This window comes from Brienomyrus brachyistius, chromosome 10 (assembly GCF_023856365.1).
Source record: "Brienomyrus brachyistius isolate T26 chromosome 10, BBRACH_0.4, whole genome shotgun sequence".
NCBI lineage: Eukaryota > Metazoa > Chordata > Actinopteri > Osteoglossiformes > Mormyridae > Brienomyrus > Brienomyrus brachyistius.
This window is the reverse complement of record NC_064542.1, coordinates 29,199,108-29,226,087: the sequence shown is the minus strand read 5'-3', so window position 1 is coordinate 29,226,087 and position 26,980 is coordinate 29,199,108. Positions and strand designations below refer to the sequence as shown.

General features: G+C 46.8%; 1 protein-coding gene across 1 annotated transcript in view; it reads left to right on the top strand.

The window, feature by feature from the left end:
• Positions 1-16,642, top strand: part of glra4a (glycine receptor, alpha 4a) — a 40,496-nt gene extending 23,854 nt beyond the window's left edge. Inside the window, exons 3-9 of the mRNA XM_049029879.1 lie at positions 3,855-3,922; positions 5,541-5,764; positions 6,600-6,682; positions 9,798-9,935; positions 10,058-10,272; positions 10,359-10,508; positions 15,647-16,642. Of these exons, the coding sequence (XP_048885836.1) occupies positions 3,855-3,922; positions 5,541-5,764; positions 6,600-6,682; positions 9,798-9,935; positions 10,058-10,272; positions 10,359-10,508; positions 15,647-15,949 (1,181 nt within the window). The 3' untranslated portion in view covers positions 15,950-16,642. The remainder of the gene's footprint in view (positions 1-3,854; positions 3,923-5,540; positions 5,765-6,599; positions 6,683-9,797; positions 9,936-10,057; positions 10,273-10,358; positions 10,509-15,646) is intronic.
• Positions 16,643-26,980: the final 10,338 nt, after the last annotated feature.

The following is a 26,980-nucleotide window of genomic DNA, read 5'->3' as shown; positions in this document are numbered from 1 at the left end:
CCCGGAATGCAGGTTTTCCAGCTTCAGGCAGCTGGCTGGTGTGAGATTTTCAATTCAAGACAAGTCAGCACACACATGTACATGTATGTAACGGGTTGCATTACCTTCAAAAGCTTTTGCAAACGACCCCAACACTTTTGATGTAGTTCATTTTCGGGTTATAATGGAATAATAGAGATCTGGCATAAGATTTATGGCGTGAGTTTGAGTCTGAGATCCAGATGTGTGAGAGTCGGCAACCCTGTGGAATGTGTAAATGAATATTTCACCTTCCACCACTGACTGGATGCCTTTCAATGGTACGAAAATGCTGAAAGACAGGTATGACTTTACCGAAGTTATCTCTGTGATGATGGCACAATATAAGGACTCAAGGGGATACACACACACAAATCTGCAAATTCTGTATGTATCTTTCAGGAAATTGTGTGTAAAGTACCGCAAAAACAGTTATCAATATGGCAACTGAAGTAAGGCTTTGAAGAATTGTTTTTGGACTGCCGATTGTGTTATCAATTGGAACAGACCTGTAATTAGTCAGTGTAGCCAGAAGAACTTTTTCTACAGTAAATTGTTCAGGATTCTTGTACAGTTATAGAATGCAGCTATTCGTGTAAATAGTTGTCACGCACAAACTGATGTACACAATATGATTTGTGGAATCCTGAACTACGTGTACAGAGTGAATGGAATTTTGGTTACAAACCTGTGGTCAAGCTTAAATGGCCCGATGATAGAGGCAACAGTAAATCGGCTCAAGTTGAGCTGAACCCTCTGTACAACCTCTCTTACTGTAACCCATGTAAACTTCCCGAAGTTTGTCAAATCTGTGTCCCCCTTTGTTCTCGCTCTCCCCCTCCAGCTCTACCCTTAATGCTCATTCTTCCTCTCACTCTCACCCTCCCTCAATATGTTCCTCTCCTGATGCATCCATTGTTTTTATAAAAATCTACACATGCGTGGTCCTTATAGTGCTTACATCCTGAATGGTGAGTTGACAATGAATCAATTAGGTGCTTGGTCAGGTGGAACGTGTATTAACGAGTTTGTTCAGGGGTGTCAGCGTTTCGAAAAGGCAAATGAGTGACTTTATGTCAAATTCCTGTGGCTTAGAGAACCGTGTGCAGTGTGTTCCACTGGCTACACTTTCCGTGGGCCCATCTCCTGCCTAACGACCTAAAACGATACAACGACTAACTATAAAGCTATTAAATATTAGAAGATTGTGACGCTATCAAACAAAGGCGGTCAGATCAAAGGATCAGTAAACCAGCAAGCTTACCCTTTCACATCAGTCATATGCAGTAACCAGAAAGAGCACAAGAGAAGAGGCCTCACTGGATAAACACATCCCAGTGGCGGTAACTATAACACATTACCCTCGGATCCAGTGTGTGTCAAAAGCATCCACAATGTGCATTTACTATAGATAGCAGAGATCACAGATAACTGTACAGAGAGAGGCAAATTCCGAAAGAAAATAAAGCAAGTTCTTGCCATTAACATGTTTTCTTCTATGCATTTTTGATAAAGACAGACTCCATGTAGCAGAAACAGACCATGATTATACATACTATAAAATAAGCAATCATATAAAAAGAGATACATTTAGAATTGGTCTCCTCATTCAGCCTTAACTAATTACCAACTCCCAATCAACTACATCAAAGATTAAGGATCACTTCGAAAAAATAATAAACTAGATGGCCAATAGGGGCCCCCGATCACCCCCAGGCTACATTCAAGGCAGGCCTATTCCATTATCTGCTCTTGCTAATGGCTACTGGAGCACTGTGTTCTGACATATCTTAAGTTATAGCACCTGATGTTTATTAATTTGGCACTAGTGTTTGCGGAATGAGTGCACGGTGTGACTTTGTGGTTTAGCAATGCATATTATGTCTAAGTGTCAGCTCAAATGGTGCAACCAATCTGTGATATGAATGAAATGACAAGAAATGCGTTTACAGTTCTGGGAATAGTGTTATAATTGTGAGGACGGAACTGAAGCGTGGAGATAAATAACTGAGTTTTTCAGCTCTGCTATTTAGGCAGCTGAGCGAAGCTACAAAGCCCATTTTAACAAGTAATGTAATAATATAAAAAAAATTTGTTAGGACTCTTCTGTTTTGTGGATAATACTGTGTCTGTACAGTTCAGTTGACCATGCAAAAGGCCGTATCATTAGACCAGATGGATATAAATTGTAGGGCAGGCCCACCTTGGTGCAGTGTAACGGATTTGCAGGGAGGAGCAGGGAAAAAAGTAGAACTGTGTGGGGAAGGAGCAGGGGATGGGGTTGAGCTGGGGACAGATCTATTTCGAAATTGCAACCTTCGTAAATATGAAACATAATGGGAGCACATTATATGACGCTAACAAATTGAAATGATCAAACTGAGTAAAATAGACAGACGCCGCATACTGAATACATAAAACTGTTACAACTAGTAATATGACAAAAGTTTATAGTATAGAAAAGTTGTTCAGTTAATGCTTACTTATTCAGAGGCACTATGGAGAAATTTCTAGCTGCTTGTGGTGTTAAGTACAATGTGATGGCAACGCAACACCTAAAACGAGTAGAGACAGAAAATATGACAACATATCTGGAATACAATTTTGTGTGTGTGTGTGTGTGTGTGTGTGAGTGGGTATACCTGTCCTTATGGGGACACAATGTCCCCATAACGTGATAAATATCTGTTTTTTTCCCTTATGGGGACCAGGAAACTCTATTGTATAAAAATCTGTGACTGCTTTGAAAAAGTTAAAAATGCAAAAACTCTTGTATTTTGCTTGGTTACTTATGGTTATGGTTAGGGCAGGGTGGGGGTTAAGGTTGTCATAGTTAGCATTAGCATTTTTCCCATAGAAGTAAATGAGCCGGCCCCATAAGGATAGGTATACCTTACGTGTGTGTGTGTGTGTGTGTGTGTGTGTGTGAGGGGGGGGGGGGGTGGATTAGGAGAAATATATCAGCCCTACAGGGGACCTGTCCAAAAAATGTATGAATACCACTGATTTAGACTGTGGTTTATGGTTTAGGTCTCTGCTGCTGGTTTTAAATGTGCATAACTTATTGTGAACTGATTCATAAGTGACAAGATTCACTGCCTTATTTTTGAAGGTTTATGAGTGTGATCATAACCTTTGATGGCCTTATGCATAGAACCCTCTGTACTCTCTGCAGTTGACGATTCTGAAATATTACACTGCAGGATTTCTCAAAGAGATGGGAGCCAGTCTGCCTTTGTTGCAGATAATCATGGCTGGTAAAGAGGCGTGTGTTTAATCCACACATTCATCTCACTGATTAGAGGGAGAGCTAATCCGATTAGTCTACGATACCATTTTTCTACCTGATTAAAATCCTCTCCTGTAGCGATGGCCTCACCCATGAGTACATTTCCATCTGCCCCCTTCAGTCAGGTTTCATTCCTAATTGATTAAACTCATAATATCCAAGTTCAGAAGCATATAAACCTCGAATTTTTTATGATGCCAACTAAATCCTGATGCTTTAAGTTTTGGAAGGAAAGGAAACGGCACAGTATGATATATGCTAATTAGTTGTAGTTTTATAAAGTAGGTAATAAACTTATCCTGGCTGTTGGAAGCATGACTACATCACCTGCACTTGTTCGTAAGCTTTTAATCGGAAAATTGTTTGTTGAGTGCAGTGTCAGGGTGTTCCCCATGGCTCTGTCCTCGGTCCTATCCTTTTTCTCTAAAAATTAGATTCATGACTATTTAATATGACATGTTGATAGAGTTGCACCTCATTTACTGATGTTGTATACATTTGCACATCATGATACAATCTGTAAAAATGCCTGTTTTTCCTTATGCAGGACCTCCAGTGAATGTCACCTGCAACATTTTTATCAACAGCTTTGGATCCATCACTGAAACGACGATGGTAAGACGCCCATGCGGGAGTGAGCTCTGAAACTCTGCTTTGCTTTTGACGTTTATACTGCATCCAGATGGGTGCCATTAATTGGGGCAAAATCAGTGCATCTGTTAGCTACCAATTACGGGATCTGGAAGCCACCAGCTTTGCTCACCGCCGTGTTTCAGAGGGAAGACGCAAAGGCACACACCTACGTCACCCGGGAAACATCTGGGTGGGAGAAAATGACGTCGACGAACTCATAGGAGAGACACTGTTTTCTTGGCTTCCTGCTCTGGTTAAATCATAAGCTGGCAAATCTCCTGTTGTGCCACAGTGGATTTTCAGGCCACTCTTCCGTAGAACCAGCACAGCATGAGAACATTTGTCTTATTTGGAATATAGTGTCAGACTGGAATTATAAGCTCTCTCCAGTTTTGAGGCTTTGGCCCAGTGCTACCTTCCAGTTGGCCAAGCACTCTCAATTTGTCATCAACACACCTGGCTCACCTTCCTCACAGTCACCCGAGCACAATGAAGGGCTTGCTCGGGATTAGCATATCAGGACCAAATGTGCTAGACCATACCTCTTATACATGTATTCCCTGGGTCCCCTCCTTTGGAGCTGGTCACCATAGATATCTAATGAGATGAGCAGCTGTGGTGACATGATGATAATTAACTGTCTGCTCTGTAATTAAATGGGGGAGTGTGGAAGGATAGAAAGAAATAATGCAGGGTGTCCTCCATGCTTTTGAAAGACCTTAGTCAGTATATAATGGCAGCGAGTGGTGCAAGTGTTGCTGGGAAACTGCTATTAGCCCTCTGACAGGGCTCGAGTATACCTCAAGACGGCGTAAAAGTTATATAGTTACGCAATACAGTCAGATGAGCAGTAATTAACGCATCACTCAAACCTTTGTTCCAAAGTTTGGTTGTGGCTTGAGAAAGGTGCCCATCAAAGTGCAGTAATCTTAGCTTCTTTATTACATTTCAGTTTATTTTCATTCACTTCCCAGCTGGAGCAGTGCCTGGGGGTTTCACTTGCTTGGGGTGGGGGTACTCCATTGTCTTCCCTCCATCCACTGGCATGTGGTTAAGGTGGATTGTTGTTGCTAAATGGCCCTCAGTGGGACTGACATCCCATTCAGGGCGTTCAGTGCCTTGGATCGCATGCCTCCTGGCTCTCGGCCACCCTGCATTGAACGAGCGCTTCTGGGATGTACGTGGATATACGTTCCAGCAAAAATGTCACCACTACCCAAAGATTTTTGATGCAGAGATTTTTTTCTGAGGATTAATAATTTTGATTAGTTTTAGCTGTTGTGGTTTTCTGTTACCAGGCCAATGACGGAGAGAAGTTTGAATCTGTTATCAGATGCATACTGTACAGTGATGTTAGTTTTACTGCGATGTGGAAATATAGGAATAGTCAGTATATCACAGGTAGCACTCTGCACTGCACTTTCTGATTATATGTTTGTTTTGAAGATCTTTGTCTGGTGTACAATTGCTACAGACCTGTAAGTCACTCTAAACAAAAGCACATGACACTTAATCAAGGGTGAAGGTTCAGCAGTGACGCATGACCTCCAGTGTCCCCCCCACCTGTCATGACAAGCTCGTGCCATCCACTATGTCGCAGGACTACCGGCTCAACGTGTTCCTGCGGCAGCAGTGGAACGACCCACGGCTGGCTTACAGCGAGTACCCGGACGCTTCCCTGGATTTGGACCCCTCCATGTTGGACTCCATCTGGAAGCCCGACCTGTTTTTTGCCAACGAGAAGGGAGCCAACTTCCACGAGGTCACTACCGACAACAAGCTGCTGCGTATCTTCCAGAACGGGAACGTGCTGTATAGCATCAGGTACCACGTGCTGCCTGACATCACTCCCTGCTAGTCTTCACACCTGAACCGATAGGCTGGGTGGCATGGCGTCCAATGCATTCCTGTCCTGCATCGTTTATTCTGAAAAGCTGCCACCTCTGCTTCGTTAACGAAGCCCACTGGGCAGGTGGGCTTCACGAGGTGAATGTTTTCGACACCATTCTCCGGAGGATATCAGTGCTCCTCCTGATGGTTATTCAGTTAAAAACTTTGAGACCTCTAGCCAGTGTAGCTTTTCGCCGGAATTTGTGAGGGACATGGGAGTGTGACGCCGGTCAGTTGCGGCTGCAATCGGTGGTCACTTATGCCCGTAATGGTGGTATCTTCTGACAGCTGAACTTTACTGCTGATAATTATACAGCTCTCTCTGCCCAAACTCCTTAATAATCCTGCCTCAGGCCCTCCCCCCCTCCACGCCGCACCCATGCCTCACTCCCCCCCCACCCCTGGTACTCTGAAAGCCCAACACACAATTAGTCTGCTGTTACAGTAGTGCAGAGCACTCAGGACTGTAACTCACAGCCTCTTTTCTAATACACTATCTCATCTGGGGGGGTGGTGTTGGTGGAGGCACTATTATCCTGTTCTCTTACTTGGAGGCTAGTATGAAATGAAACATCTCAGTAATTTACAGTCACACGTCCTCTCCTGCTTTTCTGCATTTCCGCTTGTGCCCGGACCTCTCTGCCTCTGTCCCTATTCTTCTTCATTCGTCACTCTTTCTTGCTGTGTATTGTAATGCAATCCCCCCCCCTCTCTCTCTCTCAACCCCCTCGGTACCCCCCCTTTCTTTCCCTCTGGCCGTCTGACTCAGGCTGACTCTCATCCTGTCCTGTCCTATGGACTTGAAGAATTTTCCGATGGATATTCAGACCTGCACCATGCAGCTCGAGAGCTGTGAGTTGCTTACTTGCTTTTCGTCCTTCTCTGTCTATCCACCCCCCACCATCTCCCAATCACCATACTGCTGGTTTGCAACAAAGCCTGTTGTCATTCACTGGCAGTAAAAATAATGTTAAATATCCAAGGGATCCTTGTCACTTGGACCGGTTTAGCAGAACTGGCTTTGGGGTAAAGTGCGTTGAGACAATGTAATGCTGTGAAAATGCACAATGCAAAAATAAATTGAATTGAATTGAAAAGCCGAAAATTCATCCCCATACCTAGTAAAGGTCATTATAAATGCAGCATGTGTAACTGAACTACAGGCACAGGGAGGGGGCATGGATCACAAAACACAATAAAATGCTCCGCGTAACATATGCATCTATTTTAGTGGGAGAATCAGTCAGGAGAACAGGGATAAATACGCAGTATTTCCGGGTTTGTACTCAGCCGTTTCCAGATTCCAGCTCTCAAGGCATCTCTGCTTTCCAAAACAATTTCCAGCATATCAATAATGAAACTTTCATTTTGTGCTCCTTTTATTACCCCCCTGGCCCCCGCCCCTGCCCCTGCCCCCCCGTCTTCATCGAGGCAGAGCGGGCCACCCTCCATCTCCGAACAGCAGCTGTTTTCCGGAGCTCCGGGCTCACATACCCCATTGTGCCTTCTCTCTGATTGGCTGGCCCGTCCCCCAGGCTCATAGACCCCATTCTGCCTCTCTCTGATTGGCTGGTCCATCCTCCAGTAACTGTTTACATTCAGAGTGAGACATCTTCATGCAGGACGTGGGGGGCTGTGATTTATTTTGCCTACTCCTTGAAGGCAAATCAATACAGGAGAAAAAGCATTAGATGTATGTGGAAATTATGGGGGGCATTGTGCGGCTTGGTGAGTTAGGATGGTGTCCCTGTGAACAGGTGGTTGCTGGTTCAAATCCTGGGGTCAACAGAGTGACTTCATCATTGGGCTGTTGAGCTAGGGCCTTAATGCCATTTATCAGCATTTATGTATCCAAACACACCTTCCTGCTCCTTGCTGAACAAGGATACTGTAATTCAATTTCAGCTGACTACTATTACTCCTCACCATACCTGGTGAGGGACATCAGTGTGCAATAAAGCTGACCCTCTGCCCGGAGAGCCTATTACCAGCCTGTAATTACTTCTGATTACTCAAAGTGCTCTGCTGTGACCCCAGAGGTAACGTGTCTGAAAGCTTCGTAAGGGTGAGGTCACCTTGTCAGGCCCAGCCGCACAGTCAGGTGTTTGGGAACAATACACCCCCCTCTCAACCTGCCCTTTCTGTTGAAAGATTCTTAACTTGTTCATCAGCTATTCCAGATCGACAGAACAGTGTCTCCAAGTCATAGTAGAATCTGTGCACCAAGTTTTCTTAATGTAGATATACAAACCTCTGCTTGTAGCTCTGCCAGTGTCCTTAGCTGTTGTCAGTACCAAAGGCATGGAGTCCCTGCAGCTTAATGATGCTGTCTGGTACATTATTGTATAGTCATGTTTCTGAAAAAATCGTGATGTTGCGTTTTCTCCGTAATCCGGAGTCGAAACTTGTCCATTTTGTGTACCAGAGCCCATGTGTTAGTAAGGAAGATGCTTGGTAGAGATAACCAATGGGGGGTCAAGGCCTCCCCATCTCCCCTGCCTCCGCCTCTGGTGTCGGAAGAGCTGTTACAAAAATTCACATTATCCTGGTGATCTCCAAGAGTTCAAAGTAGTTAGAAACAAAGTAAAACATGCCGTCTTTGCATCGATGTTTAACGTCCAGAAAGACTTGTCGGGTTTACCTGTTCTTTGCATGCTAGGTAGACAAGCACTTATTAACAAAATGCGGACAAACGCTAGGTCTTGCTGTGTGGCTGTGTTGCCATCTTGGTGCACGTCAGTGTTGTGATTTTGCTGTCCTGTGATAGGTGAGAGCAAAGCTTCAGGTCTGAGCTCAGACTCGGACATTTTTGGAACACCTGGAGCCGTGTTTTTTGGGTTAAGGGTATTCTTCTAGGGCTCAAAAGTGGCGTGGCAGGATTCAAACCAGCGACCTTGTGGCACAGGCTGCTATCCTACAGAGCCACCCCACCGCCTGCATCATAAACACTCTGATGCGATCAGATTTACGAGTCCATGACCCTCTGAAGGTCGCCGAAGTTCTTTCAGGTATGATGTCTGGGAACTATATTTACATCAACCTGTACCAGAGCCAATGAAAGTTTAGTAAATTTTAAACTGCAAATCTCATCCTCCAGCAGGAGGACTTGGGTTCCTAATCTGTATTTCTGTGCTTTTCGGAGCCTTATCTGCATCAAAGTTTATCAGCCAAAACTGACCCAGAGAAACAGCAGCTGTATTGCTGCATCACGTATTTGCCCAAAAAATGGGCTGTTGTCATTAGCTAATGGTCTTCACAATGAGTCAAATCACCCTTTGCCAGACCTGTAATACATCAGGATCCCATTGGCTTTGTGGTGTCGCAAAACAAACATTTTTTAAGGTCGCGTGAAATAATTTATTTGGTCCTTTGAAAGGGGAGCTTTGAGGAGCAAAACATGCTCATTTTTTTGCGGGTTTTGTTGTTCTCTGGCTGCTAGTTGGGGGGGGGGGGGGGGGGGGGGGGCGGCGGCGGAGGGGCACGGATGTCCTGAATAATTGATGTCTTTGGAACGTGGAGCCCCCAGAGACTCGGGGAGACATCAGTATTATTCAAATGTGTCAAGCATCCAGCGGCGTTATAGCATGCTTTATGCATTTTTAATGGACCCGGCATTTATTTTCGTTTGCCACGCGCTTGGAGAGCATGAGGAGTGGGGGACGCGTGGTGGCGCCGCGCGCTGAACGCAATTAGCATGTCAGGGTTAGCGCGCTGTAGCACTGGCAGCTGTCCGTTTCCGGATTCCACAGTGACGTGCTGCGTTTGTCCCCCCCCCCCCCAAACATCTGTGACCACGGAGCACCTGAGCCTGGAGACCTATGCCTCGTGTGAACATCCATATTTCCCCATCTGTGACGTGTCATGCTGAGAGCTTCGTGAGACTCGCACATCCGCGGCTGTTTGAATGACGGCGGTACCTGTTCTTCTCTCCTACCTCCCCCCACCCTTCTCTCCCTCCTTCTTTCAGTTGGCTACACCATGAATGACCTCATCTTTGAGTGGCTGGACATTGCGCCCGTGCAGGTGGCTGAGGATCTGATGCTGCCACAGTTTGTACTGAAAGAGGAGAAAGATTTGGGCTATTGTACCAAACACTATAACACAGGTGAGGCTTTGTGGGACGACAGCTGGCCACCGATAGACTCTGGGGGGTCTTACTACATTCTAACTCCAGTCATGATTCAATTATGGCCCCTCTTTCACCCTCTATGGTTCCTCTGACCTCAGGCAAATTCACCTGCATCGAGGTGAAGTTCCACCTGGAGCGACAGATGGGATATTACCTGATCCAGATGTACATCCCCAGCCTGCTCATCGTCATCCTGTCCTGGGTCTCCTTCTGGATCAACATGGATGCCGCACCAGCACGAGTTGGCCTGGGAATCACCACAGTGCTTACCATGACAACGCAGAGCTCTGGGTCGCGGGCCTCCCTGCCTAAGGTGAAGGAAAGATTCAGTAAGCTTCTCAGCTCCGGCCGGGCGGGGGGCCGGTTATGAGTGTACAATAACACAGAGGCTTCCTGCAGGTGTCCTACGTGAAGGCCATCGACATCTGGATGGCTGTCTGCCTGCTCTTCGTGTTCGCCGCGCTCCTGGAGTACGCCGCGGTCAACTTCGTCTCGCGGCAGCACAAGGAATTCATCCGGCTGCGTAAGAAGCAGCGGAGACAGAGGATGGTGAGAACCTGAGCCTGCATTGCTCCCCTAAGCCCCCAAGCTGGCACACTGTCTGCAAAGGGCTAAGCTGCTGGGGGAAGCTACCCCTGGAGCAATTTCACGACTCTTTTCCCAGAAGGAATAGGGTGATAAATGTTCCTCAAGAAACACCACCTGAATATCAGTCGATTTATTTTGCTTTGGGACGTACTCGAGCATAGACACTGGTACATTTGGTGAGGACAGTGGAACTTTACACACAGAGCCAAGGGATAGGATAGGTCTTTGGGTTTGTTTTGGTTACGGTTAGGGTTAGGATTAGGGTTAGGGTTAGGATTAGGGTCAGGGTTAGGGTTACGGCTAGGGTCAGAGTTAGGTTTTGGGTTAGGATTAGGGTCAGGGTTTGGGTCAGGGTTAGGGTCAGGTTTATGGTTATGGTTACAGTTAGGTTTAGGATTAGGGTCAGGTTTAGGGTTATGGTTAGGGTCAGGGTTAGGATTAGAGTCAGGGTTAGGGTTACGGTTAGGGTCAGGGTTAGCGTCAGATTTAGGGTCAGTGATAGGATTAGGGTCAGGATTATGGCCAGGGTTAGGGTCAGGGTCTCATAGTCAGACTTAAACTGAATGTAGCTACTATATCAACTTATCAGGTACAGAAATACTCAGGCAAGTCATCTGGCAGATTAGGATCCTTTAGCCTAAAAACACTGCCCTCGTTATGTTAGCGAATTAAACTTTAAGATTCAGTTTGGGTCAGTCTGCCAGGCGTAATGCAGATCATTGGACAGTGATCTAAAGGGGCAGCATTTTTCTGTAGCACTAGCTCTCGAGGACTGATAGGAAATCCTGGCGTATGGCATTGTGCAGTGCTGACAGGGCTGGTCCACTTCCCAGATAGAAGTAAAGCACTGCCGTCCTGACAGAAGATCTTGCCCAGATTCCCCGTGGTCCCTCTCCTGTCCTGGAATCAATAGGAATGAGGAAATGAAAGGATAAAACAGTAATTAATGAGCATGTTAGAGTTGAAAATGAAACACTCTCCACAGGAGGCTAGCCATAGCTTCTGTCTAACAAGCTTTCGGAGACTTGGGTTGTCAAAAAGAGATGATTATATTTTTATTTACTTACCTAGCGGGGTTTCTTACCCAGAGCGAACACACACATACTCTCAGCTAAACCCAGTGTGCATTCTTAGCTTTCCTCAGGGATAGGGTGGAGGAAGTACCCATACTAGGACATGCTGATTTTGCCGAGTTTGTTGTGTCCCCAGGTCAGCATGGGAGGGGCTCGCATTTCTCTTTTGTAACCAATCACTGTCTTCATCATATGACATCACCACACTCGTCTATTTTTTTTCTCGTTTTCAAGCTCAAGGCTTTCAGCTTTTTGGGTGCCAGTGGTCTGTGGCTAAGCCTCTGCGCTTGTGACTGGAAGGTTGCTGGTTCAAAACTTGTTGATATTTTTATTTTTATCGTCATGAAATGAAGATGCATTTGTACATCACTCCGTAAGCCTTTGCAGACAAGCAAGAATTTTTGTAACGTTTTGTCTGTTTGTAGACAAATGTCCCATAATAAAATGGGCATCATATAACAGAAAACACTGCTTTTAATTAATGCGATGATGTCATACAATGAAGACTGTGATTGGTTAAAGATAAGGTAAAATAATCCTTTATTAGTTTCACAAGTGGGAAATTTGCATCGTCAGTGGACAGTGCAAGAACAGAGCAGTGAAAATTAAGAACATTAATATTTATATTTAAATATAAATGTATGTACAACACTGTGGAATTGACAGAAGGAAAACACAAGCCCCTCCCTTGTTAATCCAGGGATACGTCGAATTCAGCAAAATCAGGACGTGCACCTTTACTCACCTGCTCTCACCCTCACAGAATTTAGTATTTACTTGAAACGGCTCAGGTGGATGCACGAGCCATGTGCTCCAAAGAGCCCTAGAGGTCAGGCCCAGCCCCCCCCCCTCCCAAAGGCAGTCCTCCTCAATCCAGCCGCAGTCCTCGCTGATGGTTAGAGGGTTCCGATTAAGGGTCGAGGATTACAGCAGCCCGTGCCAGAGGGGCTTCCCAGCACGCTGCAGCTATCCAGATCGATAGGAATGTTAATCGTACTACCGAGGCCCCCAGTGCTCCCACAATGCACTGCACTCACATATCCCGCCAACGCAGATCCTCCCCCGACTTCTCTAAACATCATCTGAAGAAAAGTACAACATTCAGCTCCTGCATACTGCCCCTCTTATGACATGTGGATGTTGTCTCGCTGGCTGCTCCCCCTGGAGCTCCGCTTCAACCTTGGGGCTCAGACACCACCTCTCCCGATGTAGCTCATCTCCGTGACATACCTCCAAATCCGCTCCCCATTCCATGGCGGTCACCTAACGGCACATCTTTCCTCGGGGGGAAAAACAGGTACATTACTCGATGTCATGGCAACGGAAGACTCTCGGCGGGAATGTGAGACGATGCTTGACAGAGAGTAAGGGGAATCTAATGGATGGGAACACCACAGCTGAGGTGCTGTGTTTCAAATGGAGCCAGCTGTTGGAGTTGATTGACAAAACACTAAATCACAATCATTCTTTTTCACAATGCCGTTATTGATAGCACCTTCATATTTTTTCTTCCTCTTGCGTGGTTATTTGCTTAGGGCTGTTGACAGCCAATCAGAAGCCCACGTTGGTTTGCAGCTTTCTCGTAACCTATGGGCCCCGCGTGAGGGAAAGCAGGGGAGGGGTTACCAGCTAATATATGTCAGAAACAAGACAGACACGGCAAGGCAGGTGGAGGACAGCAGTGATGGAGAGAGAGGGCAAATCTGCCCTGAAGGCCTCTTACTGCTGGAGAAGGTCCCTTATCTTCAATAGTCCTGAGAAGTACAGGTCAGCATTCGGTGAAGGACTGTCTTTCATTCCGAGCTGCTCACTCTTCACTGAATGCAGCTTTATACTTTGGCCTGCGAACAGAGATGGGCGTAGGTGATAGGGGTTCATGGATGTAGCATGGGTGCATCTGTAATGGGTAGTTCATATGAAGTTCCTCAGCTGGGATTTGGAACACACAGCCCCGAACCTACCTGGATAAAATGCCTCATTACAGTGGATATAAATGTGCCCACGGTGAAGGGAGTGGGTGGGTTTCAGCCCACAGGAAAGAAACAATGTGCGCTGAGCAGTCTAATTGCCTCCTATCTGTCTGCTACCATCACCGCTCCCGCAGAGTTCCTGGTCTAACCAGCCTTGAACCCGATCCACCTGCCCCACTTCAGTGCTGCACCCTACAGGGCTAAATTGGCACTGCACAGCCAGCACTTCTATTCCTTTACATTCCCACCGAAAACTTCATTCCCACTCTTTCTTCAGTCCCATGGTCTGATCCAAACCAAGAGATAAACCAGAACCTCCTTCTGTCCGTATATTAGAACATTCGCTGGATTCTTCTCAGAAATTGCTCCACTGTTACCCCTATTCATCAACTCATTAATAGTGGTAAACCTCAGTGTCTAGTCCTAAGAAAAAAATAAGAAAAAACAATTCTCTGCGTGTATCAGCCACCCTGTCCGGATAGTAATTAGCTAGCTGATTAATAATAGGTTTTTGAAGCATTAAAGTACATTTTAAGCTCTTAGACCCTGGTATCTCTCCTGTTGAGTCATTACTATTTTTTTAGGTTAATGCTGATGATCTTAAGGTGGCTCCCCATGATTCTGAGTTCCTGCTAAAGCCTTTTGCCTTGCATGGTTACTTTGGTAGTTAAAAAACCCCCTGAAGCATAAAGTAATATTCACAATGCCTGGGATCATCGCCACCATACAAACGGGCTGCACCACAATCACAATCGGCCAGTGGAAAGCCTGCTCGGCCGGCCCAGAGGGGGAGGATCTCTTATCTGTAGCGAGATGCTCCACTGGAGCTGGCCGTGGGATGCGTGGTAGCATATAGGATGGGGCAGGAAGGGAAAATAAGGCCGAAGTCTGAACAGTGACTGTCAGCCACATCGCCAGGCGTGTAAGGTTTCTGAATAACCATGTAACCAGGCAGACAAGCTGCAGATATCCATGTAAGCAGGTATATGAGTTTCCAGTGCTGGTGCCAGTGCTGGGCTGGTTCTCGCTTGGTTCCTTTTGATAACCAGCCTGTGTTTCTACCAGTTTGAAAAATGAACCGAACATAAATGTTACTTAGGCGGAAGTGAAAGTAAAGTAAAGGTTAATCTATGGATTTATTTTGCTGAACCGAAAAGGACATTTCCGGAGTATAACTCGTTGCTCCCTTTCATTACTGCCTACATCCACGTTTGTCTCCACAAAGGCTCCGAAAAGGCTGCGTGTCTTAGTTTGTTCTCGCTTGCTGTTTCACTGCTGTCCTTCTAAGGATCATGCAGTCGTGCAAAAACTGGACTTTGCTGCCGGTCCATGATGTCCTCGCCACTCAGATGCCATAATTTTTATTTATTCGACCTGCCATATTTATACTTTATTATTCAATCTGAGCAGCAGATCGTTTTTCTCAGAATAAAGAAGCGATGTAACCTTATTCCCAACCGCTCCCACTTTCACTTACGTTGCGGTGCCGCATTCTGGCCCCAGATTATCTGTGGTGCCGTGCTGCGGAGTTCTGTGTGTTTTTGTGGTGGAAACGCGCGGAACCAGTGCCAGACCGGGGAAGAGTCTGACATCAGCACCGGCACTGCAGGGGTGGAAACGAGGCTTCTGTGATTTGGTAGCTAAGTCTCCAGGTATCCATGTAACCAGGTCCACAAGTATCCAGTCATGTAATCAAATAGACAAATCTTAAGACAGCCATGTCACTAGCTAATCCAAGTCCAGATAACCTAGCCTGCTGATAACCACGTCAAAGCTCAAATTTAGACAAATGCCTGCAATAAGAAGAGTTAAGGCTCTGTGCAGAATTACTGTGTATTATTTGTTTTATTTAAAAAAAAAGTATTTCTTAAATGAGCTTGAAATTTCATTGCTTTGCTGGTTGCTCAGGAGTCTTAATGTGGGCAGATTTCTGACATTCTTTTCTAACCCCCTGCCCCCACCCGTCGTCTGAACCTACACCCTTTGGGTCAAAACTCTGGTATTGCAGGATCCAGCACCTGGTTTCCGGTAACCCACTGTCTGCCTCTCCGTTTAGGAGGATGATCTCGTACGGGAAAGTCGCGGCTTCTACTTCCGCGGCTATGGACTGGGACATTGTCTACAGGTGAAGGATGGCTCAGCCATGGAGGGGACCACCATGTTCACGCCCCCCCAGCCACCGCCCCCCATGCAGATGGCATACGACAGTGAGTCAGTCCGCAAGCGCTTCGTGGACCGGGCGAAGCGGATCGACACCATCTCCCGGGCCGTCTTCCCGCTGAGTTTCCTAATCTTTAACATCTTCTACTGGATTACCTACAAAGTGCTGAGGCATGAAGATATTCATGCCGCTTTATAAGGAAGGTGGGAGGAGGGCGGATTTACCCAGCATTCACAGCTCCTGCGGTATTTATTGTCATCGTTACTTTTTTCTCAGAGCTAAAACTGAGGGACAGATTGAGGACAAACTTTAAAACGTTCACATTCGATGTATTGATGAGGCCTGTTTTATACTTCTGGACAAATACACTGTTGGCTGTACGTGTGTGTGGAACAGCAGCTCCAAGGTCTCTGAGTAAGATTGCCGGCCCAAGCAGCGACCAGCTATGGATCTGAATGAGGGTGGCGTTCTCTGGACGGTGAACTCAAAATTAATGTAAAGCCCTTGTTTCCTTGCATTTTTGTAACAAAGGAAAAAAAAATCGCCATTGTCTACCGTTTCCTATTGAGTTGACAGTCTGGCATGGGCTAAAGGTCTCAGTTGCTTGGAAAATGTTCTCCAAAAAATTCCCTCCTAACCCGTGGACGAAACAAACTTGAATTTCATCACACGCTCTCCCAGATTGAATGTTTTTCTACACTTTTAAAATGCCAAACGATCAGATTGCAACTGGGAAGATGTACTTCATATTTCTGAATATTCATTGGGTGATGATGTTGTTTTAATTACTTGATAACAGATATATAAAAATGTATAAACTGTATATAAGGAAACAGCACAACATGTATCGCCTTTTGTCTAAAACTGAATAAATTAATATTCTGCCAAGAATTCTTCATTCTGGCCTCTCTTTATTCGATTTTCGATGAGGGGATTCCTTCCTTATCCATACGATATTCCTCCGTGAAAAGATTATCCAAAGCACTCTCAGGCGTAAATAATCCCTCTTCTTCTGTTTGAGCACAGTGGAGATAATGGAGATGATCTGAGGATTATGACGCATTCTAATGACAACGATGGACGCGATGCCAAATGCGTGAGCCCGTAGCATTTAGAGGAAGAATTTCAGATGCTCAGGTGGTAATTTTAAAAATCGCATTTTCCCAGAACAACAGCACCAGAAAAAAAGTCCCAAGGGTGATGAAATGAACGTTTCCTGTTTGTGTCAAACTCTGATTCATCAGTGGGTTTTTTGCACTCCAACAGCCAAATGTAAAGCTACATTTTCCAATGCTGGTGCCTTAGTAGATACCTTCGCTTTGGGAGACACTCCTTTGAAACATGTGCTGTAAATGGGACATTCCATAATTTTAGTGGATGATTTGATCCGAAAGCAGGGTGATACAGTCCGTTACCCGTTAGGGGGCGCGGCCCTTCTTGAAGGCCCTAACAGTGAAATACCTCTATGACGCTGGGATTCAAACCCCCGTAACTTTCCGAAAACAGGTAGTGTCCAGACCCAGTGAGCCACTCACCACCCCTACATAGCTTTAGTGATTTTGTAGTTTCTTCGCAAGAAGTTCTGTTACTAGTGTTTGTCCTCCACATTTTTCCTTTAAGAAATACCATGAGTGGTAGCATGGTGGTATGGTGGTTAGCACTGTCTCCACATGCCGCTGGGACCTGAGTTCAAGTCCCTTCCAGGGTTCCACGTGTGTGGAGTTTGCATGTTCTCCCTCTGTCATCATGGGGTTTACACTGGGTATAATTGGGGTTGCCAAATGACATGTGCATTTTGGTGTCCAATCCTGGGTTCTTCTCTGCCTTGTGCCTATGGACCATAGCTCCAGACCCCTGTAACCCTGAATAGGACATGCGGTTTCAGAAAATGAATGGATGGAAACACCGTGAACTGCTGAAGCCTATGAAATTGGTATACTAACAATATTCCACAGTTACCCAGTGGGCAGTGGTGGCTTAATGGTTAGGGAAGTGCTCTTTTAATTAAAAGATTGCAGGTTCGAATCCCCGACCAGCAAGGCACCACTGAGGTACCCCGAGTATGGTACCGCCCCCAGGCACTGCTCCCCAGGCAGAGGACACATTTTGTTGTTGTGTGCTGTCAAGAATGACCACTGATCACTAAAATTCAAATTCAGTTTGCTGGGTGGGGGAGGGACTAAGACAAGGGATGAGAACATCCAATCAGGTCACTTGTTGCCCAGACCCAGATGGACAATCCCACACCCAGTTATAGCCCATCCATAGCCCTTTCATAATTATATGTGTGTTGTGCACATGCTGGTGCCAAAACTGTACATCCAAATAAATTCTCTACTTTTCCATCCTGTCTAGAGTGATCCCAACTCCTGTTGAGTGCTTTGTCCTCTGTTTTCCCTGTTTGTGGTTCATTTGCCCTGGGAACAGCATCTTTAATCTGCGGCACCGTCCCGCTTTGGATCAGGGCTGAGGCCAGCAGACGTAAGTGACAGAAGCCAGTGGGCTTTTTATCCTTCGCTGAATTCCCCACAAGATCCGCTCTGCCAAAACAAATCAAAACCGCTCTATGTCTCCCATTGTCGCCTACGCCCTTGAGTGTCGGTGCAGCACAGTGACGACCCGTGGCCCTTTTTAACACCTGATTAGATACGATAAGCAAGCTAACTGTTTCTCCACATTGGCAATAACAAAGTGGGGCCGCTCCCTGTTTTCACCTCGACATACCCAGGCCTTGCAGATTTGTTGACCGAGGCTGGGGATCCCCATCGCTGTCAGGACAGATGGTTCATTAACTGGGGCACTGTCTTTCAGTGTCACGTGTGCTGTGTGTGAGAGCAGTGGCGGCACGAGCAGACAGCACACGAGCGGAACCTCCAGTAATCTGTGACCGACGTCGCTCTGCAGGAAGCGCGATAAGCGTGTCTGTGCACACCACAATTCCTTATCTGCTCCCCGGCAAAATCTAGATCTTTGGAACTCGAAGACTCAAAATCTTCGATTATGGCCTGAAAATGATAATTATAGCGCAGAACTTCTGCAGAAAAACGCAAAGATAAAAATATCGTTATTCTCCTCCAAAGCTTAAATTAACCGAGTATTAAACGACGCGACTATTTTCATTACCGGAGCCCCCAATCCGGAGCGGCGTGCGACGGCTGTACGGTCCTGATAAGGACAAACGCGAAGCCTCTGTTTGTTATTTTCAACATGGCTGAGTAGCTCGATGCCTCACATGTTGTCATGCTTTTCAAAACACAGCTTTGTGTGTTCCGGCTCTGTGCGAGTAAGCTGAGCCGTTCAGGGCAGTTACCTTCAAAGGCAGTTGGTCCGGACAGAATCCGCCGCATGGCCTTAGTGCAGACATTCATCCTGCTGGATCATTTAAATAAAGTAACATATTTAAAATGCTGTGATTTCCCGAATATTCTGAATGTGCCAGTATTATGTGGTTCACTGTTAAGGGCTGTGTAACCAAACATGAGTCTTAGGCTAAAGAAACCAAAGTGAACAAATAACATGAAATTTCAAGAATTTCTATTTATTTAGTATAAATTAGGCATGTCACTCCCAGAGTGTGAAAACGTAATGTTCCCCTTCCTGAAAAAACTGCTAAGCCATCTTTATCAGCAATGTCAACAACCAAACTACACCTGTGGTTACTGACCTGCAGTTATGGTCTCTCACACTGTCAATGGCAGAATTTACATCTCTGTCTGCGTGTTTGAGATCGATGCTTCAAATGTTTAGTCTTTACGGGTTGTTACAGCAAGAGGGCCCCGTTTCAGACATCTGTCCACAGAATATTGGTGCAGAACCCCCGGGATCACACAAGTGGTTTTCCAAAAATATTAGACAGGCATTATCCATAGTTAGACAAAGACTTGAGCCCGATTGAACGCTCCTGTCATTTTAGCATGACGGCCATTCCTGTGTCACAACTTTGTAGGGCCGTCCAGCATGATAGGCATCAAGTTCTCCCAAAGGTCCTCAGGAATTAGTGAGATGGACCCACAGAAGCTGTGCACCAACAGCTGTGCTCTGAAGATAAGCACCAAAGTTAGACAGATTTATCCTGGTCAAGGTTTGTACAAATCAGGCCAAATCATTTCCCTGACTTTGGTTTAGTCCACGAATGAGAGGTTAGAATTAACAAAGCCTTGACACTTTTTTTGACAGAGTGGTCCTTTGAGACATTCTGATTTGTCACAGGAAAATGTCAGCTGTCACAAGAAGATGCGATATGTGCAACTCAATGAGCAGCCAAGAGGAGTCACGAGAAGATTGATAATGATATTCCCCTATCACCTACGGAGATGCTACCTACTACATGGAGAAGCAGGACCTTGTGGGTTTTCGCTCCACCTTGAAAGTGAATATAGTGAGTAGGGGGGGGGGGAGGGGGGCATTAAGGACTGGGTGACCCAGAAGGGATATTGGCATGTCGTGTTGAGCCCGACGTTAATTGAAAGCTTAAGGAGATTATTCTTACAAAACCTGATAGCTGTGAGCAAACGTCAGAAAGATTAGGTATCGTGTATAACGCGGCCATTTCTTCCAGAGAGTGATGTTCAGCAGTGTACCACATCTGCCTTTAAGGGATTCATTGCCATGTTTTCTTAGAGGGGGCTGGAATGAGGAGGTTGTCCCAGAAGACCTCCTGGGTGTCCTCATTCATTTGAATTGTAGCTGTCCAACTTAAGAGGCATTGTGTCATTTGGAAGTATACACTCCTTTGTAGGCCCTAAGAAGGTTTCCAAACCGGCAAACCATGACTGATGTGCAGTAGCGCAGAATCTTCACACCCTGCCTCACACACAGCATCCATTTCTATAGCTGGACATCACTTTGCTGGAGGATGACGGGGGAGGGGGAGGTTACATTAGTGTGGGGGGGGTCTAATTGATTTCAATAAGGCTGAATCCCAGTATAGCTTCTGAAGGAGACCTCTAAGGCTTGGCCTCTTAACTCAATGAGACTCATGAGCAGCCCAGCAAAATGACAACTTTCATAACGGCTTGCAGAGGCTTCAAAGTCTGCTGGAACACGTAAACAGCATGGGGGGGGGGCTTGAGAGCTGTGATTTAACTACCCAATAAATAAATCAACGTAGAAACCTATCCTCAAAAAGGCGTGACATAGAGCAGCCGTGCAATCTGTTAGTTAGACAGACTCCTGCAAACCTCTGGGTTTATCTTCAGCCCCACAAACACAATGGGGGTGTCTTCTAATGGAAAATCCCACCAGGCCGGAGCTGGCTTATTTCTAATGGAAAATCCCACCCAGCAATTTCTGCCTAAAACGAACTTCAGTCTAGACGAGGATGTGCGAGAGATATAAAAAGCGGCTCTCTGACTGCGATTGTGTCGAGGATGGAGGAGGCTGGATCTCCTGGAGGAGAGGGAAGGCTTGTAGATGATAAAAACGGCTAGTCGTTACGGAGGGGCGGGGGGGGGTGCTTTGTCTGCCTCATCCGCGGGGAACGCCCGTACCAACAAAGCTAAATCTACTAGGTGGGCTGTCAGGCGAGGAGTGCCGGCCCCCACAGAGAAGAGGGGAAACTTCAGGGGGGTGTACGCGTCACCCATCTGAGATGTTAAAGCGAAGCTTCGGAAATGGGAACGGACACTTTCGCACTTTATCTAACACGTTACTAAACAAGCACAACTCTCATGATGAGCGACACTGAGGAATTTCGCTCTCCCCCACCCCCCCCCCCCCCCACTCGCAGCATTACACAGCCATGGAGACTGATCCCTTTCACAAGTCACCCTTTCTCTGAAATGTTCTGTAACAGCTTCATAGTGCCGCCTGCCAGGGTTGCTTACACCCCCATTCAGAGCCCCACACCCACATTCAGACAGACGCTGCAGAACCTGTCCTGTCTATCAGGGCCGGCTGTCCACTATACGCTGCAACACCAACATTAGTTTCATTCTTCTATTGCTCGTATTATTAATATCTGTTTTCTAGATGTCAGTATTCCAAAGCAGCTTATCTTATTACATTTGAATAACGCCTCAGGTTAAGCACTTCCCTGAGGACTGACACAGCATTGCCTTTAATCAGTTTGTGTCTTGAGTGTCTTCTCTGATTCTTGAAGAGGTGTTTCTCCTCACATGGCATTTATACCCAATCGCGTATTGCAGCAAATAACCTTACGCTTTTCATGGTGATGGACAGCTGAGCTCAATGAGGTCCCCAATGAAATATAGCATGCGTCATGAAAGCGATGTTTGGATGCCGAGATGTCACAGTACAAGAATGACTTCCTTTTCCAGACACACTTGTGACAGGATCAAGTTTTGCATCTGCTGTGTCAGTGATCCCATCAAAACTCTGAGTTAAGAACGTAGAACGTCAGTGTAAGGTATCAGCAGGCGTTGACGGCTGCAGCTGGATTCTTAAAATTCGCACAGAAAATGAAATGAGAAGGAAGTGTCTTAACATGAAAAAGGGGTAAAGATTTGGGGGTGGAGTAAGAATGGAGCAGTAAGCTGCCTGCGCGTAACCTGGAAGGGGGGGGGGTTGTGTTTTTGTGCTGTTCAGAAGGAATTGCTTTAGCATAATATCGAGATGCATAAATAGGTTGCGAGATTTGCTCAGGGAGGGATGGCAGAGAGAATCACATGGCACCGAGATGGGAGGAAGAAAGGGGGGCTTTATTCAGGGGGGAGTGAAACCGGGAATAAAAACAGGACTTCTTGGTGTCGATGGAGAGTCGCGTCAGAAGACGAGCAGCGTGAGCAGACTGCTCTGTTGGAAAATTACCAGTCTTCCCTGGTTTAAAAATAAGAGTCTAGAGGATTTAACGACAACTGAGGTGTCAGGCGGTGACTGTGGGGGTGGGGGCAGGCACAGGGTTATACATCCCACCCGGCCGTAATTAAATTCATATCAGCTACTCCAATCTTTCATTTTTTTCCACCAGCGTAACCAAGACTTGAGGGAAGTGATACAATATTAAAACAGTGAATCATCTGGAGTCAAACCTTAAAATATTAACAGAGGGTATATCACAAGAAAACCGTGAACCCAGTTTGGCTCGTCCAGATCCGAGCCGCCATTGGTCACCTCAGACTTGATGGGCGGGTCTGAAACTCGATGTCTGGCCAGTTCAGTGTCTGTCTTCCCGCTCCCATCATCTGGGGAGCGATTCATTAGTGTGGGAGGATAGAAAAGCCTGGAGGTCTGCCCATCTCATAACCCCCCTCTCCACAGCTTTCACTCAACTTCCAACTACAGGGGGGGGCTCAAACAGCTCCTCTAAGACTAAATACAGCCCTACCTTCCATCCCACCCCCCAATAATCTATCTCCATCCTCCCTCAGAGCTCAGCCCTGGCCTCCAAGGGAGGGGGCCAGGCAGGAGCTTTGCTTCTTGAACGTTTCTTTTTTTTGGAAACTGTGATGCACAGCTTCTGCTTGAGTACACCGAGATAGCGGTGATTCAGTAACGTGGGGAGGGGGGTGTGGGGGGGGGGGCACAGCGATGGGAGGGCGATGCATGCGGACTTTCCTGCAAGAGACAAGCAGTGAAGGACATTCCTGCCACTGGAGGAGACACATTAATGACGGGCAGTGTGAGGAAGCAGGCTGCAGTGTGCGGGTTACAGTACAGTGCCGTACCTGGGGGTCACTGGTGCAGCAGAGTGACCCTTAACCCCAACTGCTTCAGGGACTGTTTGACCCTGTACTTCATTCTGGATAAAAGCATCTAGTAAATAACAATGCACCCCCCCCCCCTTTCCACCCCCCGGCTCCTTGACGACGCCTGTCACTCTCAGAGGATACCTGCCCCTCCCCCATCTCTGGCTGCCACCATCACACACTTCAAGCTACTGCCCTTAATGGGAGCGTCCACTGGGAACCATTAACCCTGCCCCGGTTACGAGGCTTCCTGGTCGTCTTACTGGAATGGCTCAAACTGGTAATTCAGCCTCGCTTCAAAGAAGAGGCTCCCAAAGAGCACTGCACGAGAGGACGCCCTCTGCGGACACTTGAGGAGGACGAGAAACACGTGTGCCACTTTCTCTGACGGCGACCACTGCAGCAGTGCTGTACCCTTTACCCAGTGAATGAGAGGCTGGCACCAACTATAATTTCTGGCCCCAGCCTGTGGCTTATCCAGCTTTGATGTACCGACAGCTCAGAGGCATCGGAGGACAAAGCTTAGCTGACGGCCTCCAGCAGAACACGGAGGTCTGCAGAAGGAGATGCCTCTGTGAGAGCAGCTCCACATTACTGGGGAAGGCGAAGAACGTGCACTTTTTAGAGCCAAATTTCCAGTGAAGGTGAGAGCCCAACGTCATCCGTAACCTTTGTGAGCCATTCCGGTGCCTTTGAATGCAGCCTGACATTCGTGTGTCATCGGCCGAATCTCACAGCCTGGTGACTCACTTGGGGCCCAGTTAACCGTGTGTCTCGTAACCCTCAGAGAGCACTCCGGTCATGTGACCGGCTTTGTCCCAAACTGCTCCGCGATGCCACCCCGTGATCACCACACCCGCTCTCTATGGCCCTGCCCACGACTGCCCTGCAGTCCAGCCTCCTCCGCAGCGACCTGCAGTAAATGCGAAGGTCACTTTCCTCCGGGCTAATTAGCGAAGAAGCATAGGCAACATCGCTAAATGTGCCATGACCCCCGGCATGGTGACACTTAGCTCCGCATGCTGCTGTCCCCGTGCCCCCCCCCCATAAAAGCACTCTGCTGCTACAGTAAATCACTGCTCTGCACTTGTTTATTCCTTTACAGTCCATGCTGACCTTTCCACCGTAATTCTTCTCCAGCTAACATTAACAGTCTGATATCGAGCCTCCCAGCTTTTCTGCAGCTCCATGGATGTAGCGACACCGGCCTGGTTTTCCCGTGGGTGGGGAGGAGGGGTGTCAGAGGACAGTTCAATTAGCATCTTCCTCTGCAGGCTCACCGGACCGGACAGCGCTCCTGCTCCCGGCCTGCCCGCGGAATGGGATTCATTCCCAAAGGACTGTAAAGTTCCTAATATATGATTACATCCGTTTGTCATGTGGCCAAACACCACATCGCGTGGATGGTCTTACAATGGTCCCGCTTCTCAACCAATTGTGCAACTGATACTTTGTGACAGATCCATAATGGATCAATGGCCACCAGAGCCGTATACAGTGGACAGCGACTTAATGAAGCTCTGAGTGTCAGGAATGAGGCAGAAGAGGCAGTGAAGGTTAGGGTTTCTCCAAGCGGCATCCGTGCTTTTCCAAAATGAAAACAAAGAGGTTTCTAATTTGATTACTGGTCATTTCTCTACTGAGAATTAAACACAATCGAAAAAACCAAGACCCCTAATGGTAACAACACAATAATAATATACGTTTTACGTATTTAAATATGCATTTTTTTTGTTTCTTTAAAATAAAATTTTAAAGGCTTGTTTTTGTACCTTGGGTATCATATAACAGTAAATTGGCACAAATTCTACAAAAAAACTCACCATGAAAAAGCCCTATTAGCAGACAGTAGCATGCGACTGAAAGGTTCGTAACCCTGCTCCGTGCCACGCTCTGAGGCGTCCGTCACAAACGCCTGAGAGGAGCGCCTGAGAGGAGCGCCCAGGAGCAGGGGAGGCGCACAGAGCAAACTTTGTACCGACAATCACTGTTAACAAAATAACACTAATTGCTTGTCAAGAAGAGAAGTTGGGAATCGCGGGTACACACTGGGGCCCTCGTCACCATGACAACGGGGGCCTGTGAGGAGCTGGGAAGGTAATAAGTCTGTGGGAGGAAGAGGAGACGGGAGACCCGGGGGGTACGGTGATGGGGGGATGGCAGAGAAGCACGCCTCCGCAGGCCCCCGCCACCCTGAAATGCAAGCGAGGGTGTTGGCACTGTCGCCACGGAGACACAGCCTCTCAGAGCCTCCCCCTTCTCCAGGTAAGAAAGTGGGTGGCAGGTAGCTGTTAAACGTAATTAACATTTTCCGAAGTTAAAATATATAAATATGGTATTTATAAAGCACACTGTGGGAAGCTGACAGTTTGCCACACTGATACCAGCACAGAAAACAACCAATCACATCTGCTAAACAGCTCCATCCGAGCAGATCTTGGTAAACCAACAAGGAGAAAGGGGTCCCCGTCACCGCCCCCCCCCCCCCCCCCCCCCCCGCCCCCATTCCCATTCCAGGAGAGCGGAGGGAGGGCAATGCCCATTACTGTGATTCTACATCAAGTTACACATGATAGCAAGAAACAGGCAGAAATACCAGGGGACTGATCCACAAACAGGACGTGGATAAATGAAATGTGTTGCCGTAAACATCTTCATTCAAGCATCCTTTCTCAGAACAAATGACATCACTTCCTGCGGTTTCCTGAAGGATTCCCCAGGGCCCCTGTCTCCTTGGCGCTACCTACTGACCCCATGGTTGGCCCAGCCAGTTCCTCTGTATAGTCCTCCCTGTGGTGTCATGTTCACAAACAGTCTGCATCTTTTTGGGCACAGGTCCAGGTCCTGAATCCTCCGCTGCTGGCAGCTTGTTAACACCCAGGGCACCAAGACAGTCAGTAGGACGGACAGCCCTGAAACAGAGTGGCTGACGAACTCCAGGATCACAGCGGTCGGCAGGCGATGGCTTGTTCAAGCAATGCAGAGGAGCCTATCCCTCATCCTTCACCAGGGGTGGACAGTAACAAATTACATTTACTTGAGTACCATACATTTTTCAAGTATCTGTACTTTACTTGAGTATCAGTTGTTTTTGGAAACTTGTGACTTTTTCTCCACTATATTTGAGAGATAAATATTGTACTTCTGAGTAGACTGCATTTCTATGAAGGTGCTACTTGCTACTTTGAAGCATAGCTTTGACGTCAACAGACAAACTTTCCTTTCTACAATGCGACAGGCTGTATTCTGTTAGTCACAGACGAAAGACCAATCACGGTAAACTACTCCTCTGCTGACAGTGTAGGGCTGTTATAAAGCTAGAGGCGTGTAACTAAGTTGTTTGTTTTATTTCATTTTTATTTTCAGAGGAAGTTGCATTTACGGCACTTCCGTCGTCTGCCTGATGCACGCATGCGCATGAAAAACGCACAGACATACACACACACACACACTGCCTGAGCTGTTTCACGCCACCATGCCGTTTTGTGAGGGTGGGGTGGGGGTGTTAAATTACAAGAAGAAAATGACAACGGCTGTAGATTTAATTGTGTTTCTATATGCTTTGTTTCACATTCGACAAACT